The 16,302-nt window shown below is 45.5% G+C and overlaps 1 protein-coding gene across 1 annotated transcript in view; it reads left to right on the top strand.

The window, feature by feature from the left end:
* LOC120790170 (guanine nucleotide exchange factor VAV3) overlaps positions 1–15,301 on the top strand; it is an 85,499-nt gene extending 70,198 nt beyond the window's left edge. The window contains exons 21-27 of the mRNA XM_040127520.1: positions 1,584–1,649; positions 2,398–2,432; positions 2,790–2,906; positions 5,209–5,296; positions 5,973–6,102; positions 13,019–13,170; positions 14,890–15,301. Of these exons, the coding sequence (XP_039983454.1) occupies positions 1,584–1,649; positions 2,398–2,432; positions 2,790–2,906; positions 5,209–5,296; positions 5,973–6,102; positions 13,019–13,170; positions 14,890–14,934 (633 nt within the window). The 3' untranslated portion in view covers positions 14,935–15,301. The remainder of the gene's footprint in view (positions 1–1,583; positions 1,650–2,397; positions 2,433–2,789; positions 2,907–5,208; positions 5,297–5,972; positions 6,103–13,018; positions 13,171–14,889) is intronic.
* The last annotated feature ends 1,001 nt before the right edge of the window (positions 15,302–16,302 follow it).

Here is a 16,302-nt window from a genome sequence, read left to right on the forward strand (position 1 = left end):
ACGCACCCCTCAGTCCCTCCCTCGCTATTTCCTGGAATATAACACCCGTTCCCAGCCTGAGAAGAACAAGGGGTCTCGGATCCCCTCAATTAACACCTAGAACCCCCCCCACGCGGAGCTGATCTATAGGCTTCTGGTGCTGCAGCTGCTGGCGTGCTGGTAGTTCTGCAAACTATAAAGCGAACACGAAATAATACATTTAATCTCCTCCCCGAGTTTGAAAAACAGGCGAATTTACGGTCTCTTAAGTCAAATAGGCTGCACACAAAGAAGAAAAAAAACAATCCTTTAAGATTCCTTACATCTCAAAACAAACCAACAGTAACATTAGTGTAATAATAGCGCTCGCTAGTTGATCACTATTAAGCACAATTACTCGTCTACTGTGAGAAAAAACAAACAAACCGCCAGGTCAGTTTCCGTTACGAGTTTTAAATCATCCGGGGGGGGGGGGGGGGTATCCACGCTGTGCCAGCTGTGTGCAAGAGACACAGAGTTCTGGAGGCGTCTCAGTGTGACCATTGATCACCATTGATTTTTTTTTTTTTGCTGCATATAGGATGAGTAGTTGTGTTAAACGGGTGAAAGTGTGTGTATTTCACACACCGCTTCTTCTTATGATAAATGCTTGATATGTATTTTGAAAAGAACTGAATTTGTTGAGTAAGTGACAGTCAGTTACAGGCACTGCAGCGTTACATAATGCTCATTTACACATCTGGCAAAGGCCACTTCATTCCATCAGAAAGTCCGTTAGAAGTAGGACGCGTAAAAAGGCAGAAGGTCAAGAGTGTGCAGGAGAACGTTTATGGCGGCAAACATTGTAAAGCGCGGGTATGTTCCAGGTAGAACAGCAACAGTGAGCACACAGACAAACTCAAGCACGTACGAAATTGAATTGTGACGTGGTTTTTCCATGTTTATAGGGTATGGTGACAAAATGCGCAGCCAACCTACAGTACACACCGAGCCAGTGTAGGACCTGGAACACTAGTAAAGCCAAGGGTCTTAAATTAAATCTCACTGCAGTGTAGGACCGTGTGTTATTTAAGAGACTGTTACTTTGGAATTCCCCCCTCGAGATATTAATTACAGACCAGAAACAACCATTTCACATGGATGTCGAAGCTGCAGCCGCCTCTGTGCAGCAACTGTAACGATGCATATGCACAGGACATTTTTGAGCCATAATTTCTTTCCAGCCACGGAATCCACGACCAAATGATTGTCCCGTACAAATCACATATTTTGTCAGTTCACAGAACAAAAAGCGCATCATCAGCCCACAGCGCCTGAGCCTCAGTCAGAAAGAGATAGCTTTGCTACGGCCTCCGGAAACCCCTTATTTATATGGACTCAGTCTCCCCAGTGTTGATAAATCAAGGCTCTGAGCTTAAAGAGTCATCGCCATGGGAGGAATAAGGAACTCATCCTCTTTCTCTCTTCCTGCCAGACATTATTTCAACAATAGTTAACTAGGGCTGTAAATTTGCACTGCTCTGTGTTGCAAGCTAATTGTTCCTGAATTATGGAGACAGAGTCAGCCAGATGTACATAACGCAATTATCTCTCTGTGGTTCCAGGGCAAAATCCTGTCGACGAAAGAGGTTGGCTTCTTTCCAAGCGACGCCGTGAAGCCTTGCCCATGTGTAAGCAGCATTTCCTTCTGGTCCTCTGCTAGATTAGGGCATGTCGTAGCAGCTAGCGCTGGGCTACGTGTGCTTACCGGCAGGAGGGTTGAGCCACTTTGCCTGGCATGGGAAGAGAGACTGCTCGTCGGTTCTTATGCTGTGAGCACAAGGAACTTGGCTGCTCTTATGAGATAAAGGTGGTTTATTCTCTGACTCACCTCATCAACAAGAAGCAAAGAACAAGAGCACATCTTATGAGGAACAGGCAATTTATTACATTGTGCCACCTAAAGAGGAAAGCTGAGAGGAGAGCCCCGCTGAGTGAACAACGTATCAACTGCTTGTTTTTGTCCTCCCTTATATATATATATATATATATATATATATATATATATCTTCTCCCCAGAACTGGCTCGTCACGTTACTTGTGATAGAGTGAGATTCAGACTCTGTCCAGCCGCTTCATGAATATGAGGCCTCCAACAGAAAACAAACCGTAGTCCCCAGGTCGACAGCGTTGTAAAGATAAGAAGAGCACTTAGCTGTTTTATGGAGGTCGTACAGTGGAAGAGCACCTGTTCTACAGAGGAGCAAAACGTCAGCTTGAAAACCGTGTGCTGCACAACTGGTGCCAAGCACAAGATTTTACTGCAGGTCATATTGATTGCAAGATTACTGTATAGTCATGGTCTTAGGAATAGTGATCATTTCTTGGAAATAACAAGCAACAAAAACCACATTTTTCCACTTTTACTCTTTGCTCCAGGTCCCGAAGCCCGTCGATTACTCCTCTCAACCTTGGTATGTTGAAAACAGCTTCCTCACTCTGATTGTATTTTAATAAGAAGGAGAAAGTTTTTACTGACAGTGCTTGTTAATGGCTATAATAAAAAGTACAGATGGGCATTCAGCCCACATCTACCGCAGATCAGATCAGCCAAACCAGCTCCAGGGGGGTGGGAAATACATGTTGCCCCATTATCAACAAAATTATTTATTTATTGGCCTCTAACAATTAAAGTACGTAGCGCGATGTGCATACATCGCACAGATTTTGCAGGACAACGTGATCAGCGCCGAGTTATCGGGTGGTCGGGTTCATTTCTCTTCTCTCTCTCCTTTTCCTCTTCACTGCTCCTTCTGTCCGCTGGGTTGAAGGTTTGCGGGGCCCATGGAGAGGCTCCAGGCAGAGGCGGAGCTCATCAACAGGGTCAACAGCACCTACCTGGTCCGTCACCGCAGCAGGGAGTACACAGAGTACGCCATCAGCATAAAGTAAGTCAGCCGTTTCTGCCTCGTCATTCGGTCCAGGTGTCAGGGTTATCCTGGGATTCACGTGTTGCCTCTGATTAACACCAAACTTCCAGAAAACGACAATAAAAATAAAATCTCCTGTGTGCTCGTACGTAATGCGAGTGCTCTCTGAAAGGGAGTTTCCCTAAACAAGAAATAAGTCGGCTTTAGGATGTTATCGAGCACGCGTCAGAAAACAGTTGGAACAACTTTAGTTCATTTCTGTCTCTGCAGAAGCAAAACACGTCTGGGTTTTCTGTTCCAGAGTTTTGTGGAAATCCATCTTGTTTTAATGTCCTAGAGGTTCATGTCTGTTACCGTTAATGAAATAATAAAAAATAAGTAAGTGAAGACAACGACAAACATAAACAGTTTAGATGTAAATATTTAGCTAGCGAGAGGTAAGCGCGTGTCTTCGGGTTCAGCTGTTTTTCTTCCTCTACGGGACAGTGTTTCCGGTTGCTAGATTCATCGGGTGCCCAAACCACGGTCTGGACCAGATGTACCTCCCACATCAACTGCACAGTTTGACTGACCCATCTAGAGTTCCTTTGCAGGATGATGTGCTTTTCCTCTGAGGCTGAGACTGACCCAACCAGATGCTAATCATGGAGCAGGGTCTCAGCGAAGACACCCTGTAACTGTATAACAATCCTAGCACTTCCCAATTAGAAGCCATTTTAATCTTGGTAATGAGGAATTAACAGAGCATATTTCAGAACCTCGGGGCGCTAGTGACCCCACCGGCGTTTGTAACTTATCTCTGTACTCAAGGTGAACGGCGTCAGTGTAAATGCAGGCAGTGAAAGGAAACCGGTCGTCTCTTTTTGTCGAGTCTCTGAGCCGGAACACTTTCCCTCCATGAGGATCAAGCGGGCTTCTGTGAGCAATGGAAACACTCCTTTTAATTTCATTTCACTTCTTTAGCATCCTTTTTTAAGCAGAGAAAGGACTGCTCTCGGTGCCTTCAAGTTCCTTCTGTGCCGGAGTCTTAATTGCTTGCGTGCACACAGACGGGTAGCTCTGAACAGAGGACGACTGCAAGACTGGTCGGCGTCATTAGAACCTCCCCGTGAGAGAGAGGCTGAGTAGAAAGAGAAGCCACGTTTAAAAAGTCTTGCTCACAAATGGAAATCCCGTCTAGCACATTGGCCGTTTCTCGCAGCAGAGCAGGCGGACGACTTTTGATGATTGTGTCCAAATAGTCACGAGACCACAGTTCTGTACAAGCGAGGCTCCGTGACTTTGTTCCTCAGACTGGAGGCAGCTTCCTGGGCAGCTCTGGCCACACGCGGTAGAGAGTATATCTGGCTCTTTAAACCTTACGCTGTCTGGATGTATATTACGGTGGGGGCGACTGTGGCTCAGGACGCAGAGCTGGCCGTCCACCAGCCTGAGGGTCGGTGGTTCGATCCTGGGTGAATGTGGCAGTAAAGTGTCGTACGAGCGCAGTCCATTTGCCATTCTTGAACTAAGTTTAAGGAAGACTCGATGTTTGGTTTCTGAGATAGTTCAGACAAAAACAATACAACCTGTTACACTAGCTTCCCCCAGTCTGTATGCTAAGCTAGGCTAACCAGCAGCTGGGTGTAGCTTCATATTTAATTGACAGAAATGACAGTGGTATCGGTCCTCTCACCTAACTCTCTGCAAGAAAAAAATTCTCAATCTATTCCTTTAACATCAACATCAGCAACTCTTCAGCGTCTCAACGTTTTTTTGGCTTTTTCTTTTTCACTTTCTTGAAATCTACACGTCTTCACTCAGCCCTGTCTCCGAGACAAAACCTTCATATGCACCTAATTTGCAGGAGACAGGGTTGCTTCACCAGTCCAGCTCTGCCCCAGTAACCGAGACCTGACCCCGGACCAGGGTCGGGCCTCGTGTCCAAATTGTCTCCGTTGTCTCTGGGTGGGGTAGAGCCAGGAGGAAGCTTTGAAGTGACGGGATTAATGACATGTGTCCTTCTTTTTTTGAAGTGAGTGGTGGCGGGCTGAGAGCAACATATAGACGCCATCTGTTTTCCCCGGGGCTGTCACGTGTTCAGAATAATTTGCTAATTACATAAGGAATCTTCCACACAGTGGCATAAGAAATAGGACGGGAAGAATCTGACCGATCCCTGCACACGTGCGCACACCCATCATTCACGTGTCACCAACCCGGGGGACCCTATGCATTACAACGACTGCCGTGCTCCCCGCGGGGGCCAGGGGCCGGCCACCGATCGATGGCGCTGATCAGAGAGGGAAATTACACTCATAACTTATTCAATGGCTCACAGGTACAACAATGACGTGAAGCACATAAAGATCCTGGCCAAGGAGGGCTGCTTCTACATCGCAGAGAACAAGAAGTTCAGGAGCATATTAGTGAGTCTTTTCAGCCTGTTTTATTTTTCACATTCCACCACTGCAATTCATAAATAAATCATTGTGTTCGGTTAATGAAGTGTCGAAACCTGAATTTTTATTTTAGCTGTGTGCACAAAAATAGCCATGATTAGAGATGTGTTTACTCTGGCCTGAGGGTTTCAGCATTATAGATAAGTCCAGTGCATATTTGAGAGGTTCACCAGTCTTACTTATGCCAGGGCTGTTTTTTCTGTATCTCAGATTGGCTAAAAAACATGTTTTCGAGTATCATATTTGAATACCAGTGAGTGTCAAAAAACATTTAGCTTCAAACCTGATCAGAAAATCTGTCTAATGTGGTGTATTAAGTCAAACCTATGATAAGCCTTCATAGCATGTTGATGCACAGCAGGATTTTTTATTTTTTTTCTACTTAATATTATTTACGTAGCCTTTTTACATCTACAGCAGGTTAAAGCAACAGATACGTTGGTAATAATGAGATTCAGTTTTCAAGAAGACTCGTCATGATTTGACAGTGTATTCACATCTGTATCATTTACACAGCTGAAAAAATATTACCTGTGTTTTAGGATAAAAGTGACGTGCGTTAAACACAAATTCGAGTAACTGCACATCTTGTTACGTATTCCTGTGTGTGTGTGTGTGTGTGTGTGTGTGTGTGTGTGTCCAGGAGCTGATCGAATACTACAAACACCATTCCCTGAGAGAAGGTTTTAGGAGTCTGGACACCACGCTGCAGTTTCCCTACCGGGAACCGGAAAATGCTGCCGTGCATCGCCTCAACCGGCCAGGTGGCAACAGTGAGTACACCTGAGGAGTTTCCACAGACGATCCGCGACTACGACACCGATCACTTTGATCCAGAAATGGTAGCAAATGATTCAGCAACGGCTGGCAATGTAAAACTGATTGACTGACTGGGGATTAAAAACGGCTTTTTTCTTGGCCCAAGCAAAATAAAGCCTGATGGAAATCATGCACTTCTTCAAATTAAAGTAATACCAACGCATTGCCGGTACTGGAGATTTCATAACTAGTTTCACGTTCCATATGTGTATGTTTTGAGCTAATGATATATAAGCTGATGTCCTCACATCCTTTATGCTGAGCGTGAACTCAGCTAGATTACAGACAGTACAGCTTTTTGCTCTTGCAACAGTCAGTGAAATGATTTGTTAAAAGACCTCTGTCCCTTTTGGTTCTCGTAACACTTCTCGGCTTAGGTTAGTTCTCTGGTTTAGGCACCCGGCAGAGTTTTTCACCACTAGTAGCACCACGGGGCGATGTTTTGATGAGCAGGCCCCGCCTTAAACATGACTGGTTTTTGGCCAGAAAACTTCAGAGGGGGCCTTTAAGTTCCCATCATCCTCATTTGATCACAACAAGGGCTGCAAATAATAGTTATTTTCATCATCAAATAATCCACTCTTTATTTAATCGATTAAGTGATAATCGTCAGAAAATTGTGAGGAATTCCCAAAACAATTTCCCAGAACCGAGGTGACACCCTCAGATTGATTCATTTGTGCGACCAGTCCCAACAGTCCCAAACCTGAAGGTACTTAGTTTACTGTCATGTAACAGGGAAAAGCAGCAACCAATTACACTGGAGAAGCTAGAAACAACAAATGTTTGTCTTTTTGCTCGAAAAGTGACGAAAACGATTAATTGATTATCACAGCAGCTCCCAGTTGAATTTCTGACTAACCGGTTATTTGATCAATTGTTTGAGCGCTAGCCGGGACACGCCAAACGTCAGACCTCAGCAGACTCTTCCGATCACAGTCACGTCGGCGAAGCGTCCCGTGTGATGTGGCGCTTCCTCTGCCGATCGTGCTCCTTTCAGCGTTGAGAGTTTTGGTTTCAGCCTGTAACATGTGCTGTTGCCGGCTCCGCGGATTCCTCCAGCCGCCTTTTCAGTTTCTTTTCATCCGTCATCCTTCCTAACTCTCACTCACCGGGGAGCGTCTTCGCAGCCTTAAAAGAGCCGCGGAGCAGTTTGGTGTCGTTAAAAACGATTCAGTCTCCCTCTGAAGTTAATCGCTTTTGACTCAGCTGTCAAACGGAGGTTGGAGAATCCACTAAGCATGTTATTAGATTTGATAACGCTCTCTGGACGTTTACTGAAGATCAGATTCATTTCAGTGTCAGGACAGTGAGATAATCAGGTAGAACCTTCAGTTAACCAAAATCAGGACCATTTATTTTCTGATTTATAGACTTTTCTCCAGTGGATGTTACAGCACACTCAAGTAATACCGTCCATCATTAGTTGCTTTTTACATCTAACATTTGCTCGGCATTTAAATTTGATGCTCACTAAAAAGTCAAAGTACACTTTTACTGCATAAGTGACATATGGACATATTTCAGCTGTTTTTAAAATGCCGCCAAAAGTATTTGACTAGCATTTTGTTTTACTTGTATTTTTTTTTACAGTTTAATGGTTGTTGGTTTTTTTTTAATCAAACTGCTCATTATCACAGCATAAGAGATGTGATATTTCTTCAACTGATGGTGTCATTTTGTGTGTATTTTTCATTCTCAGTGAAGCTTCAACAAATGAATGATGTTTATTATTGTAATGTGTAACCTATTAGTTTATATGCATCATCGCTTGAGGATACGTCAAACTCCTAACTGAGTGGTGATCACGGGTTGAATTAAGAAACGCAGAATTATTGAACCATCAATCCATTTGCTACATGGCTGTAATTTGTGATACTGAAAACAGGAGCTCAGCAGCAGATTATTGTCGTAGTTCAGTTTTCAGCTCATCTCGCGACAGACATCATTTCACACTTTAGAGAGCCCAAAACGTTTTCAGCAACAGCGCTACGGTTGGTGTGGATGTCGGGTTGGTTCTGTCTTTTTACCTGTGGAGGAATGAGCTGTTTGTCTGGATATGAACAAACCTGGCAACACCTCAGCACCAAGCAGCTGTACTGATGATCGTTTGTGCTCGCAGCTGCCGTTCCCTCTTAACTCCGCTCCTTTGTCAGTTGTTACCCTTTGCTAACCCGATTCCTCTCATGATCCAGGTGTTAGAGATGTTATTTATCAGAGCTCAGTGTCCAGTGAGTCATTTTTCAACTGAGATTTAACTGAGATGTCGAGCTTTGAGTCCTGGTGTGATTTAGTGATGAAGGATCATTTAAGTAAAAAGGCTGAAAAGATTATTTCGGGGAGAAGACATTCATTATGAGAATCGCTTTTATCCTTTGTTTCATTGGCTTGGCCGATAATGTCATGTAGCAACAAGTTTGAGAAACCACCTAGCGAGGTTTAAAGACTCACATTTGATGGTCTGCCACCTCCAAAACACGCATCCGCACATGCGGAATGTTTCAAGCGATGCCAGAAGAAAAACGGTACCAAACCCAGCGTGTGAGCCAGGCGAAGCAGCACTGCCCATCAGTTGGTTACTGGAAAATGTATGATTTATCGCAATCTGTGGCAAGATGAGGTTTCATTTGAAGCTCGTATGCCACTGTGTGCAATGGGGGAAAAAAAAAAAAAACTCCCGGCTTGCTGACACACACGTCAGGCGGGAGAAATGCGAACAGATTGTACAGAGCTGTTTGCTTGTGCCGGAGGAGGCCCGTTGTTCAAACTCTGCTTCAAAACACAAGTCGAGACAGCTCCGATCCAAACCAGTTTGGTTCCGGTGCGGTCCTCTGTCTTGTAGGCAGCCTCCTCCCTGCGCGCGGGCTTCACTTTCTCTTTTGATTTGATTTCCATCCTCCTCGAGCACTGCTGGAAGACTGCTAATTAATGTTTAGGCTTTGTTTTACGTTTTGTTGACAGTTGTGCAGAAGGCAAAACTGTTCGATTGATGGCTTTCAACCAACACGCTAACTACGACAGCAAAAATACCAGCGTCAATCCAAAATATAAAGGAATACCTGTCCGCGGAGCAGTCTCACCAAACAGCACGTGTCGGACGCTGGGTTGTTGATTGGCTTTAAACTCTTTTGTGAAATGACACCCAGTCACCCAGTTCACATTGTGTATTCCTGTGTTGTCCACAAATCAGATTTTGCCAAAATGAAGCATGTAAAATGCAGCTGGTGTTTTGGTGGCTGGTTGAAGTGGAGGGTGATCCCTCTTCATACTGCTCATACCTAGGCACCATTAAGGGCTGCTGAGCTCTCTCTCAGTGCACTGATTAGTATTCACTTTAGAACCGCTGGAGCTCTGCTCTCCTTACGGCATATCAATAACCCCGGCCTGTTCGCTTGCCAGCAGTATTGTTGGGAGCGGCACATTTCTCAAAAAGTCTGGCCATTTATCTGCCTTAGTGGGGATTAGATTTTCTATTCCCAGTGGCTGAAAAGTGGGCTCCGGTGCAGGGGTGGGTTTAGGAACTTTTGAATGGGGTGCAGGGGTTTCTTTGGCAATAATAAACTGTACTTTATTAATAATTACAGTGTTTTTTTAAGGTTTCGTTGTAGAATAAAGTGAAATTATATTAATAAATAGCTGCTGTTATTTTTTTTTAACTCCATGGCTATATGTCCTCAGTAGTCTCTTAGTGGTCGTTAACCACCCTGCTTTCTTACATCTGTCTACATAATGGGTTTTGAACCAGAGTTCTCCACGGTCCCGACTGATGGTGTAGTGCATTAACTCCTACGTCCGGTTTCCGTCTGTTTCGTTCGCCCCGGTTAAACTTTTCTGCTCAGACTCATTGGCCTCCATTAAGCCAGCTACTTTGACTGAAGTCTGTTTCTACCACAGTAACACTGCTACTGGGCAAAACCTTTTTAGCATCAGCATTTTTTTCCCGACTGTACTTGTGCCGATCAGCCGCAGCATTAGGACCGGTTTTAATGCCGTCGGTGTATTTGCTGTGTTGACATTCCAAAACAACCCGATGGACTCAAATGTATCCGTAAAGACCACAGAAAGGTACTAATGCTGTCAGGGCTAGAGGTTCTGTCGCCGAGAGCAGGGCACTAACTCCGCCAACTCGAAGACATTGCTGGAATGGGATCAATGCCTGAAGCTTCCCTCTGTCTCTGCCAGTAGAAATACTGGAAGACACACACAAACACAAATGCAGTGGGCCTCTGGTGAGTTATTTCTCAAGCTGTGTGCGAGGTAAAGGCACAGTTACTCTTTCTAAAGTGGAGAAATCTGCTCCGTTGACGTTGTGACTACATACAAGAGCAATTAGCACACCATAGGAAAGTACTCCAATGACAGAATGTGAAATAAGGCAACGTGACTGATGTTTGATAAGCTAGTCTGTCAGAGGAAACTTGTGAAGGAGATGTGGAGCTGCAGCGTATCACAACCGGATGATTGTCTTTATAAATATGGAAATAGACATCATTCCCCATGCTGTAAGTGGGAGTACACTGCATGTTCCTCCCAATTAAACGCGCAAGCGAAGATGTCACCCCCCCATTAACGATGCAGATCTCCTTCAGGCAAATTGGAAACACTGTGTGTCATCACTTCATGTTTCTAGTAAATCTCAGCAGTGGTGTGGATGTGTTTGGACCATCAGTGTCTGACCTTTAATTAAAAAAAAAAAACTGTGTGTTTTTCCAAGGTTCATGAAAATGAGACCAATGTTCTGAGATATCGCAAACATGCTTCAAATGTTTTCAATTAGAGCAACACTCCATGCCTGCAAGTGTATTTTGTAAATGCATAAAAGCTTGGTTTTGTTTATGTTTCGAAGCGACTGACTGTACGAGCAGGAGTCTTTCGGTGCGTTTGTTAAACACATGCGTTGAAATGTCTTTGAAAGCAGACGTTGATTTCTAATGACAGTGGCCACAGTGGACCGACTCACTGAGCATCAGTGGAAGAGCTGCTGGTAGAGCTCCCCCCGTGCTTGTTGTCATTTCCTCTTTATCAAACTGCGACTGTGTTCTTTGTAACTTTGCATAAAAAATTTTTTTCTTAAAATGATGTTTCTCCTTTGCTTCTCTCTCCTTCTACCATCCCCCCATCCCTGGCCTCTCCCCTCTCGCATCTCTCCGCTCCCCGCCTGGCCTGTCCTGCCATAGCCCCATTGCTCTGCGGCCTGTCTTTTGTAACTCCTGCCGGCTACAGCTTTGTACCTCCTTCCTCTGCTCCCTTCTGGTCAGGTACAGGTATCGCTTCTCCCTCTGCCTCTTCTCTGACGCTGTATTTCTTTCTCTCTCTCCTTTCATGTTGAGGGCTGCTTAGCATGCTGGCAGTAGCCCAGTGCATTCACATCATCGCCTGGATCTCTGCCTTTACATCTGCCATCTAGCTTCCCATCACACCATCTCACCTCTTCCATAGTTGTGTGCACATAGGTACACGTCATCCTGTGTGGAGAATAGGGACCTGCTTATTTTAGTAATGCATGTATGTACTGTATGTGAGTTTGTGTGTGCACATTACTGCATGTGAATGCCAGTGTGTGAGACAGACACTGCTTAGAAAAGGGTGGTGTTTTCAGAGGCATTTGTGGCTGAGTTTGGTGTGTGTGTGTGTGTGTGTGTGTGTGTGTCTGTCAAAGTAAAGGTGGACGGGTCTGAATACACAGAGCTCCTGTATACTAGATATTCTATCCCCACGGCTAGGTTGTAGAGGTCTGACCTTCTATTTCTACCTGTCAGCTTAGTCCAGTCCGACCCACCGGTCAGTGCCTGCAGAGGCAAGAGAGGCAAGTGGTACCTAACTAAACCTGCTCCACGGCTGTCTCTTACACCGCTGTCTCCTTGACAGGATGCTAGTCGCACACACACGCACGGCTGTCAAAACACTCTAGCTGGACGATCTCAACTGAGGCTACGGACTACACAACTACAAGTACCTGTAGCAACTGGGCCGCACTTCTCTTAGTCACGTGAAGCAAGAGAATCCGGCACAGATGGTACAGAGTATGAACGCAGACAGAACAGACAGAAAAATCATTCCCGTGTACATCGTTTCTCTTATTTTGGACCAAATAAACCGGGTTGCACAAGCTACAGTGTTTCTAAATCCATTACTAAATCTGTGCGTAAAGTCCCTCCTAAGTATCACCCAGCTGGTTTCAGACTAGAAAACCTCTGTATCATCATGAGCCTTAGCATAACCTCCAAAAATGACAAGTTTAGTTGTGGAACAGTGTAGTAAGTGTAACCGCCGATACTTTGTAAATGTGGGTTTGGCTTTGTTGTATTCATATGTGCATACATGGAGAAATGGGTGTTTTAGACTTGTTTAGACTCTATCTCGTATCAGGTAGCATGTGTCCACCATATATTAGCGAGCTAATCTTGGTTTGGTCGGTTCATTCAGTCACGATAGCGACGTGACCGTTAGCTTACACCCGGCAATTACTGGGTGTAAGCATCTCAGTGTCAACGACTAATCTCCGGGAAGGAACTAGTTTGCGCAGCCCGTTCTGATTCAGCGTCTTCACCGAGTAGAGACGTCTAGGTAGCGGGCGAAAATCGTGCGAATACCGACTCGAATTTGAGGATTTACAGCATGGGAATGTCAGCAGACCACTTTGCAAGTGAGATGATGAGACCTTGTATCCAAAACTACTAACTAACCTCACATGTTATAGATCAGAGTGCGACACCAGCGAGGCTGCTAGCCATCTCCCTATCTGCGTGTATGTACATATGTGAGAAAGTTTTGATGTTGAAAGTGATGTTTTTATGTGTTTTAAACTCATCATAAACCTGGGCTAAATCAAATCTCATCTCTCTGTGCACCCGCTTTCTCCCCCTCCAGTGTTCACCCCCAAAGTGATTGGTGTGGCGATAGCGCGGTACGACTTCAGCTCGCGCGACACCCGGGAGCTCTCGCTGCAGGAGGGCGACGTGGTTAAGATCTACACGAAGTCAGGAGCCAATGGCTGGTGGAGGGGCGAGGTCAACGGCAGGGTGAGTGGCAGCCTTGAGAGGCCACAGCCTCCACTCAGCAAATCGCTATGGGGAAGAAAAAGTCTCTTCTGAGGGCCGATATTGGTTCATTCAAATGTATGTAGCTTTGAGCTGCATTGAGTTTAAATTCAGATACACTTGCAGAAAAGTTTCATTAGTTGTGTTGTGGTTCTGGCTGGTCTCTCTCATGAATCCAGTTTTAGGTAGCACTAATAACAGGCTTTCTGAAGACGAGAGATTAGGCAGATATGCTTGTCTACAGGTACCTGGAAGGGACTATTTCAGATTAAGTCTGTTTTTCCAGTCGTGTAAACCTTTCCCCACATCCACATCAATTGGAAGAGCTCATTTGCTGCTCTTGTATGACTTAAATGCAGAAATGTTCCCGTCCAATACCAAGAGCGCTCTGTAATCAGGCATGCAGCACTGAAAGGATCCTGGTTCTAAGTGCAGGGAATTAAACGTATGTACTGACTCCCACTCAGATTCACTGCATTTCAGCTTGGCAGAGACTGAGCAGCAGACTCGGCCTGTGTGTGTGTGTGTGTGTGCGCGTGTGCAGCAGCCCGCAGCAATGCGCCTGTGCTGTGAGTGTGTTTTGTGAGCAGCTGTGGTAAATGAAGAAGCTTTTCTCTTTTACTAAGCCTGATGTGTGTGCGGCTGCTGCTCTGGGGAAAGGTAAACACTGTGTGTGGAGTCACTGGAGTGCCGTTTGTGTCTCTTCAGAGCCTTGGACCAGGAAAAACAACTGGCACAGCTGGCTGGAGAGGCAGTCGGCCCGGCCCGTCTTTTCACGAGCACTTTTCTAGGGTTATGCCACCCCCGCAGTTAAATGACAGGCCGGGAATCTTGATGACTGGCTATCACGAAAAGTGGTCAAATCAAAACATTAGTCTTGGCACAAGAGCTATGCAGCCTTACTACTGGTGGTTTGGGCTTTTTAAAAATGCGTTCGATTGGCTTCAACATTTTTTACATTACATTTGAGAGAAGACGTTTTGCATCTAATAACTGTTTTAATATTTTTTAGATGTTAGTTTTTTGTTGAAATGTTTAAGTCGAAATGAAGCTATCCACAGTTTAAAAACTTGCAGTTTCACTCGTTAGAACTGAATTTTTCAAGTTAGATGAGAAGATCCATAGGACTTTCCCTGGTGTCTGTTTGATCCGTACAAAACCTGAAGTGTAAAAACGACAGGTTGCCATTGTCATGGGGGGGTGCGTGCTGGAATATTTGGCTCGGCTGGGCCCAGTGCCTTTTTTTCGGCGGCTTAGAGAATTGCGATGGGAGCATTTAAAACAGTTCTGCGCAAAACTGTGTCTGAAGATTAAAATACTACATCGCAGTTATGTGTTCCCCAAGATCCAAAATGGATCTCCAGGCTCCGCTTTACTGGTGTTGAAAAAGTCGCTGTTGGTGAGAAGGCAATACATTTCGGCCCATCTACTCTAAATTAAAACCTTAGCAATAAATAGCTTCATTTTATTTTAGACTTGCCTTTCTCATTCTCCAATGGTAGCACGGTGACATGGTAAAATATGCGTTTTTATCTTAAAAAGTTTCACGTACGGTACACAGCTGCTGAAAGGCATTCTGGTACATGTAGGAAATCCCTAATTAGAAAAAGCAAAGGGAGCCCGAGGGAAAACGGGGTACACCATAAATTACAAGTGATGCTCAGTCAACCCCTGTCTAATTACTTATCCCCCCCCCCACAGGTTGGCTGGTTTCCATCCACATACGTAGAGGAGGGTGAGGAGTGAAAGGTCCACCGTGGGAATTAGAGTAAGATAAAAGTTGAACGGCAGCAGTGGAGTAAGCAAACTGAGCTGATAACAGCGACGGACAGAGCTACAAGTGCGCGGCTGCTTGCTCCAGTGTTACAGCTCCACTCTCCTCCACGGAGCCCCGCTGCCTACGACCATCCCAGAGGCCTCTGGGAGAGACAAGGGCCGCAGTACGCCGCAGATGCAGAGACGCCCGATCATTGCCGGTCCACTCCGCCGGGCTAAGCGACTCCACCGACTAGCAGCTTGCCTGTCAGCGGGACCCAAGCCCTCGCCAGACACCCCCTTCCTCCGCCCATCCATAATTCACCCTTCACTCCCGTCCTCTCTCCGCCACAGCCAGCCACAGCCAGCCACGGCCCCCGACTCCCACCTGCTTCTGCCTGCCAAGTCGGCCGTCGCCAGTCTGTCAAAAGCAGATACTCAGACGCCACTCTTCCATTCCTGCACTCATCCATCCATCCGTCTTGCTCTCCCCGCACCCCCTGTGGAAGTGGAGTCATCTGAGCTGGAAAAGACTCACACTGTCAAGTTTTTGTTTTTCTTTTCCTCTCATCCCCTTCTCACTCTGAAGGGAACTCAGTCAGTTTTGACCTTGCCTGTGTGTTTCTTCCACTAATGCAGGTGGTTATTGATGACTTGATGACCCAGATTCACACATCCACACCACCCATCTCTCCTCCCCTCCAGATTATGATCACCACACACACTCACACACACACACACACACACACACTCACTCGCTCTCTACAGGAGATGTAAGACAGGCGTGGCGTCGGATAGCATCGCTGCACACTGCCAGCAATTGATCGCTGTTGTTCCTATTTTCCCCCCACCTCCTCCATTCTTTATCTGCAGCCCAGCCTCTCGTGTTTTTAGGCGCCTGGGCTGTTAGCGATCCTCCGCTCTTATCGCTGGCAGCTCTGTCAACAGGAGCCCTTTCGCTGAGGGTTTATCTTAGTGGAGGCATTAGTTTCGTTGAACAAGCCACCTGCCCAAGTAACATAAAGCAGAAGAAAAGAATGCCAAACTTTATTCTTCTCTTTGTCTCTTTTCCCTCCATTTCCTCCATTGTCTTGCTTTATTTGCTATTTCTTCTTACTTGAATTGTTTTTTCAGTGTCACCAGCTGCAGATACGATGGATATGCCGCCGTTTGATTGCATTCGTGCAACTGAGTAGATCAATGCTGCACGTGCCGTCTGAGAAATGATATATACCCAGATTATGCATCAAAATGTTGTAACATCCTCTTCCTGGGCACTGATGGAGACTCGTGTCTTCTGCTCCACCTGCTATTTCAGTGATTTTTCGCTCAACAATACACATTTGGCAGAAACACTGA

This window comes from Xiphias gladius, chromosome 5, assembly GCF_016859285.1.
Source record: "Xiphias gladius isolate SHS-SW01 ecotype Sanya breed wild chromosome 5, ASM1685928v1, whole genome shotgun sequence".
NCBI classification, from domain to species: domain Eukaryota; kingdom Metazoa; phylum Chordata; class Actinopteri; order Istiophoriformes; family Xiphiidae; genus Xiphias; species Xiphias gladius.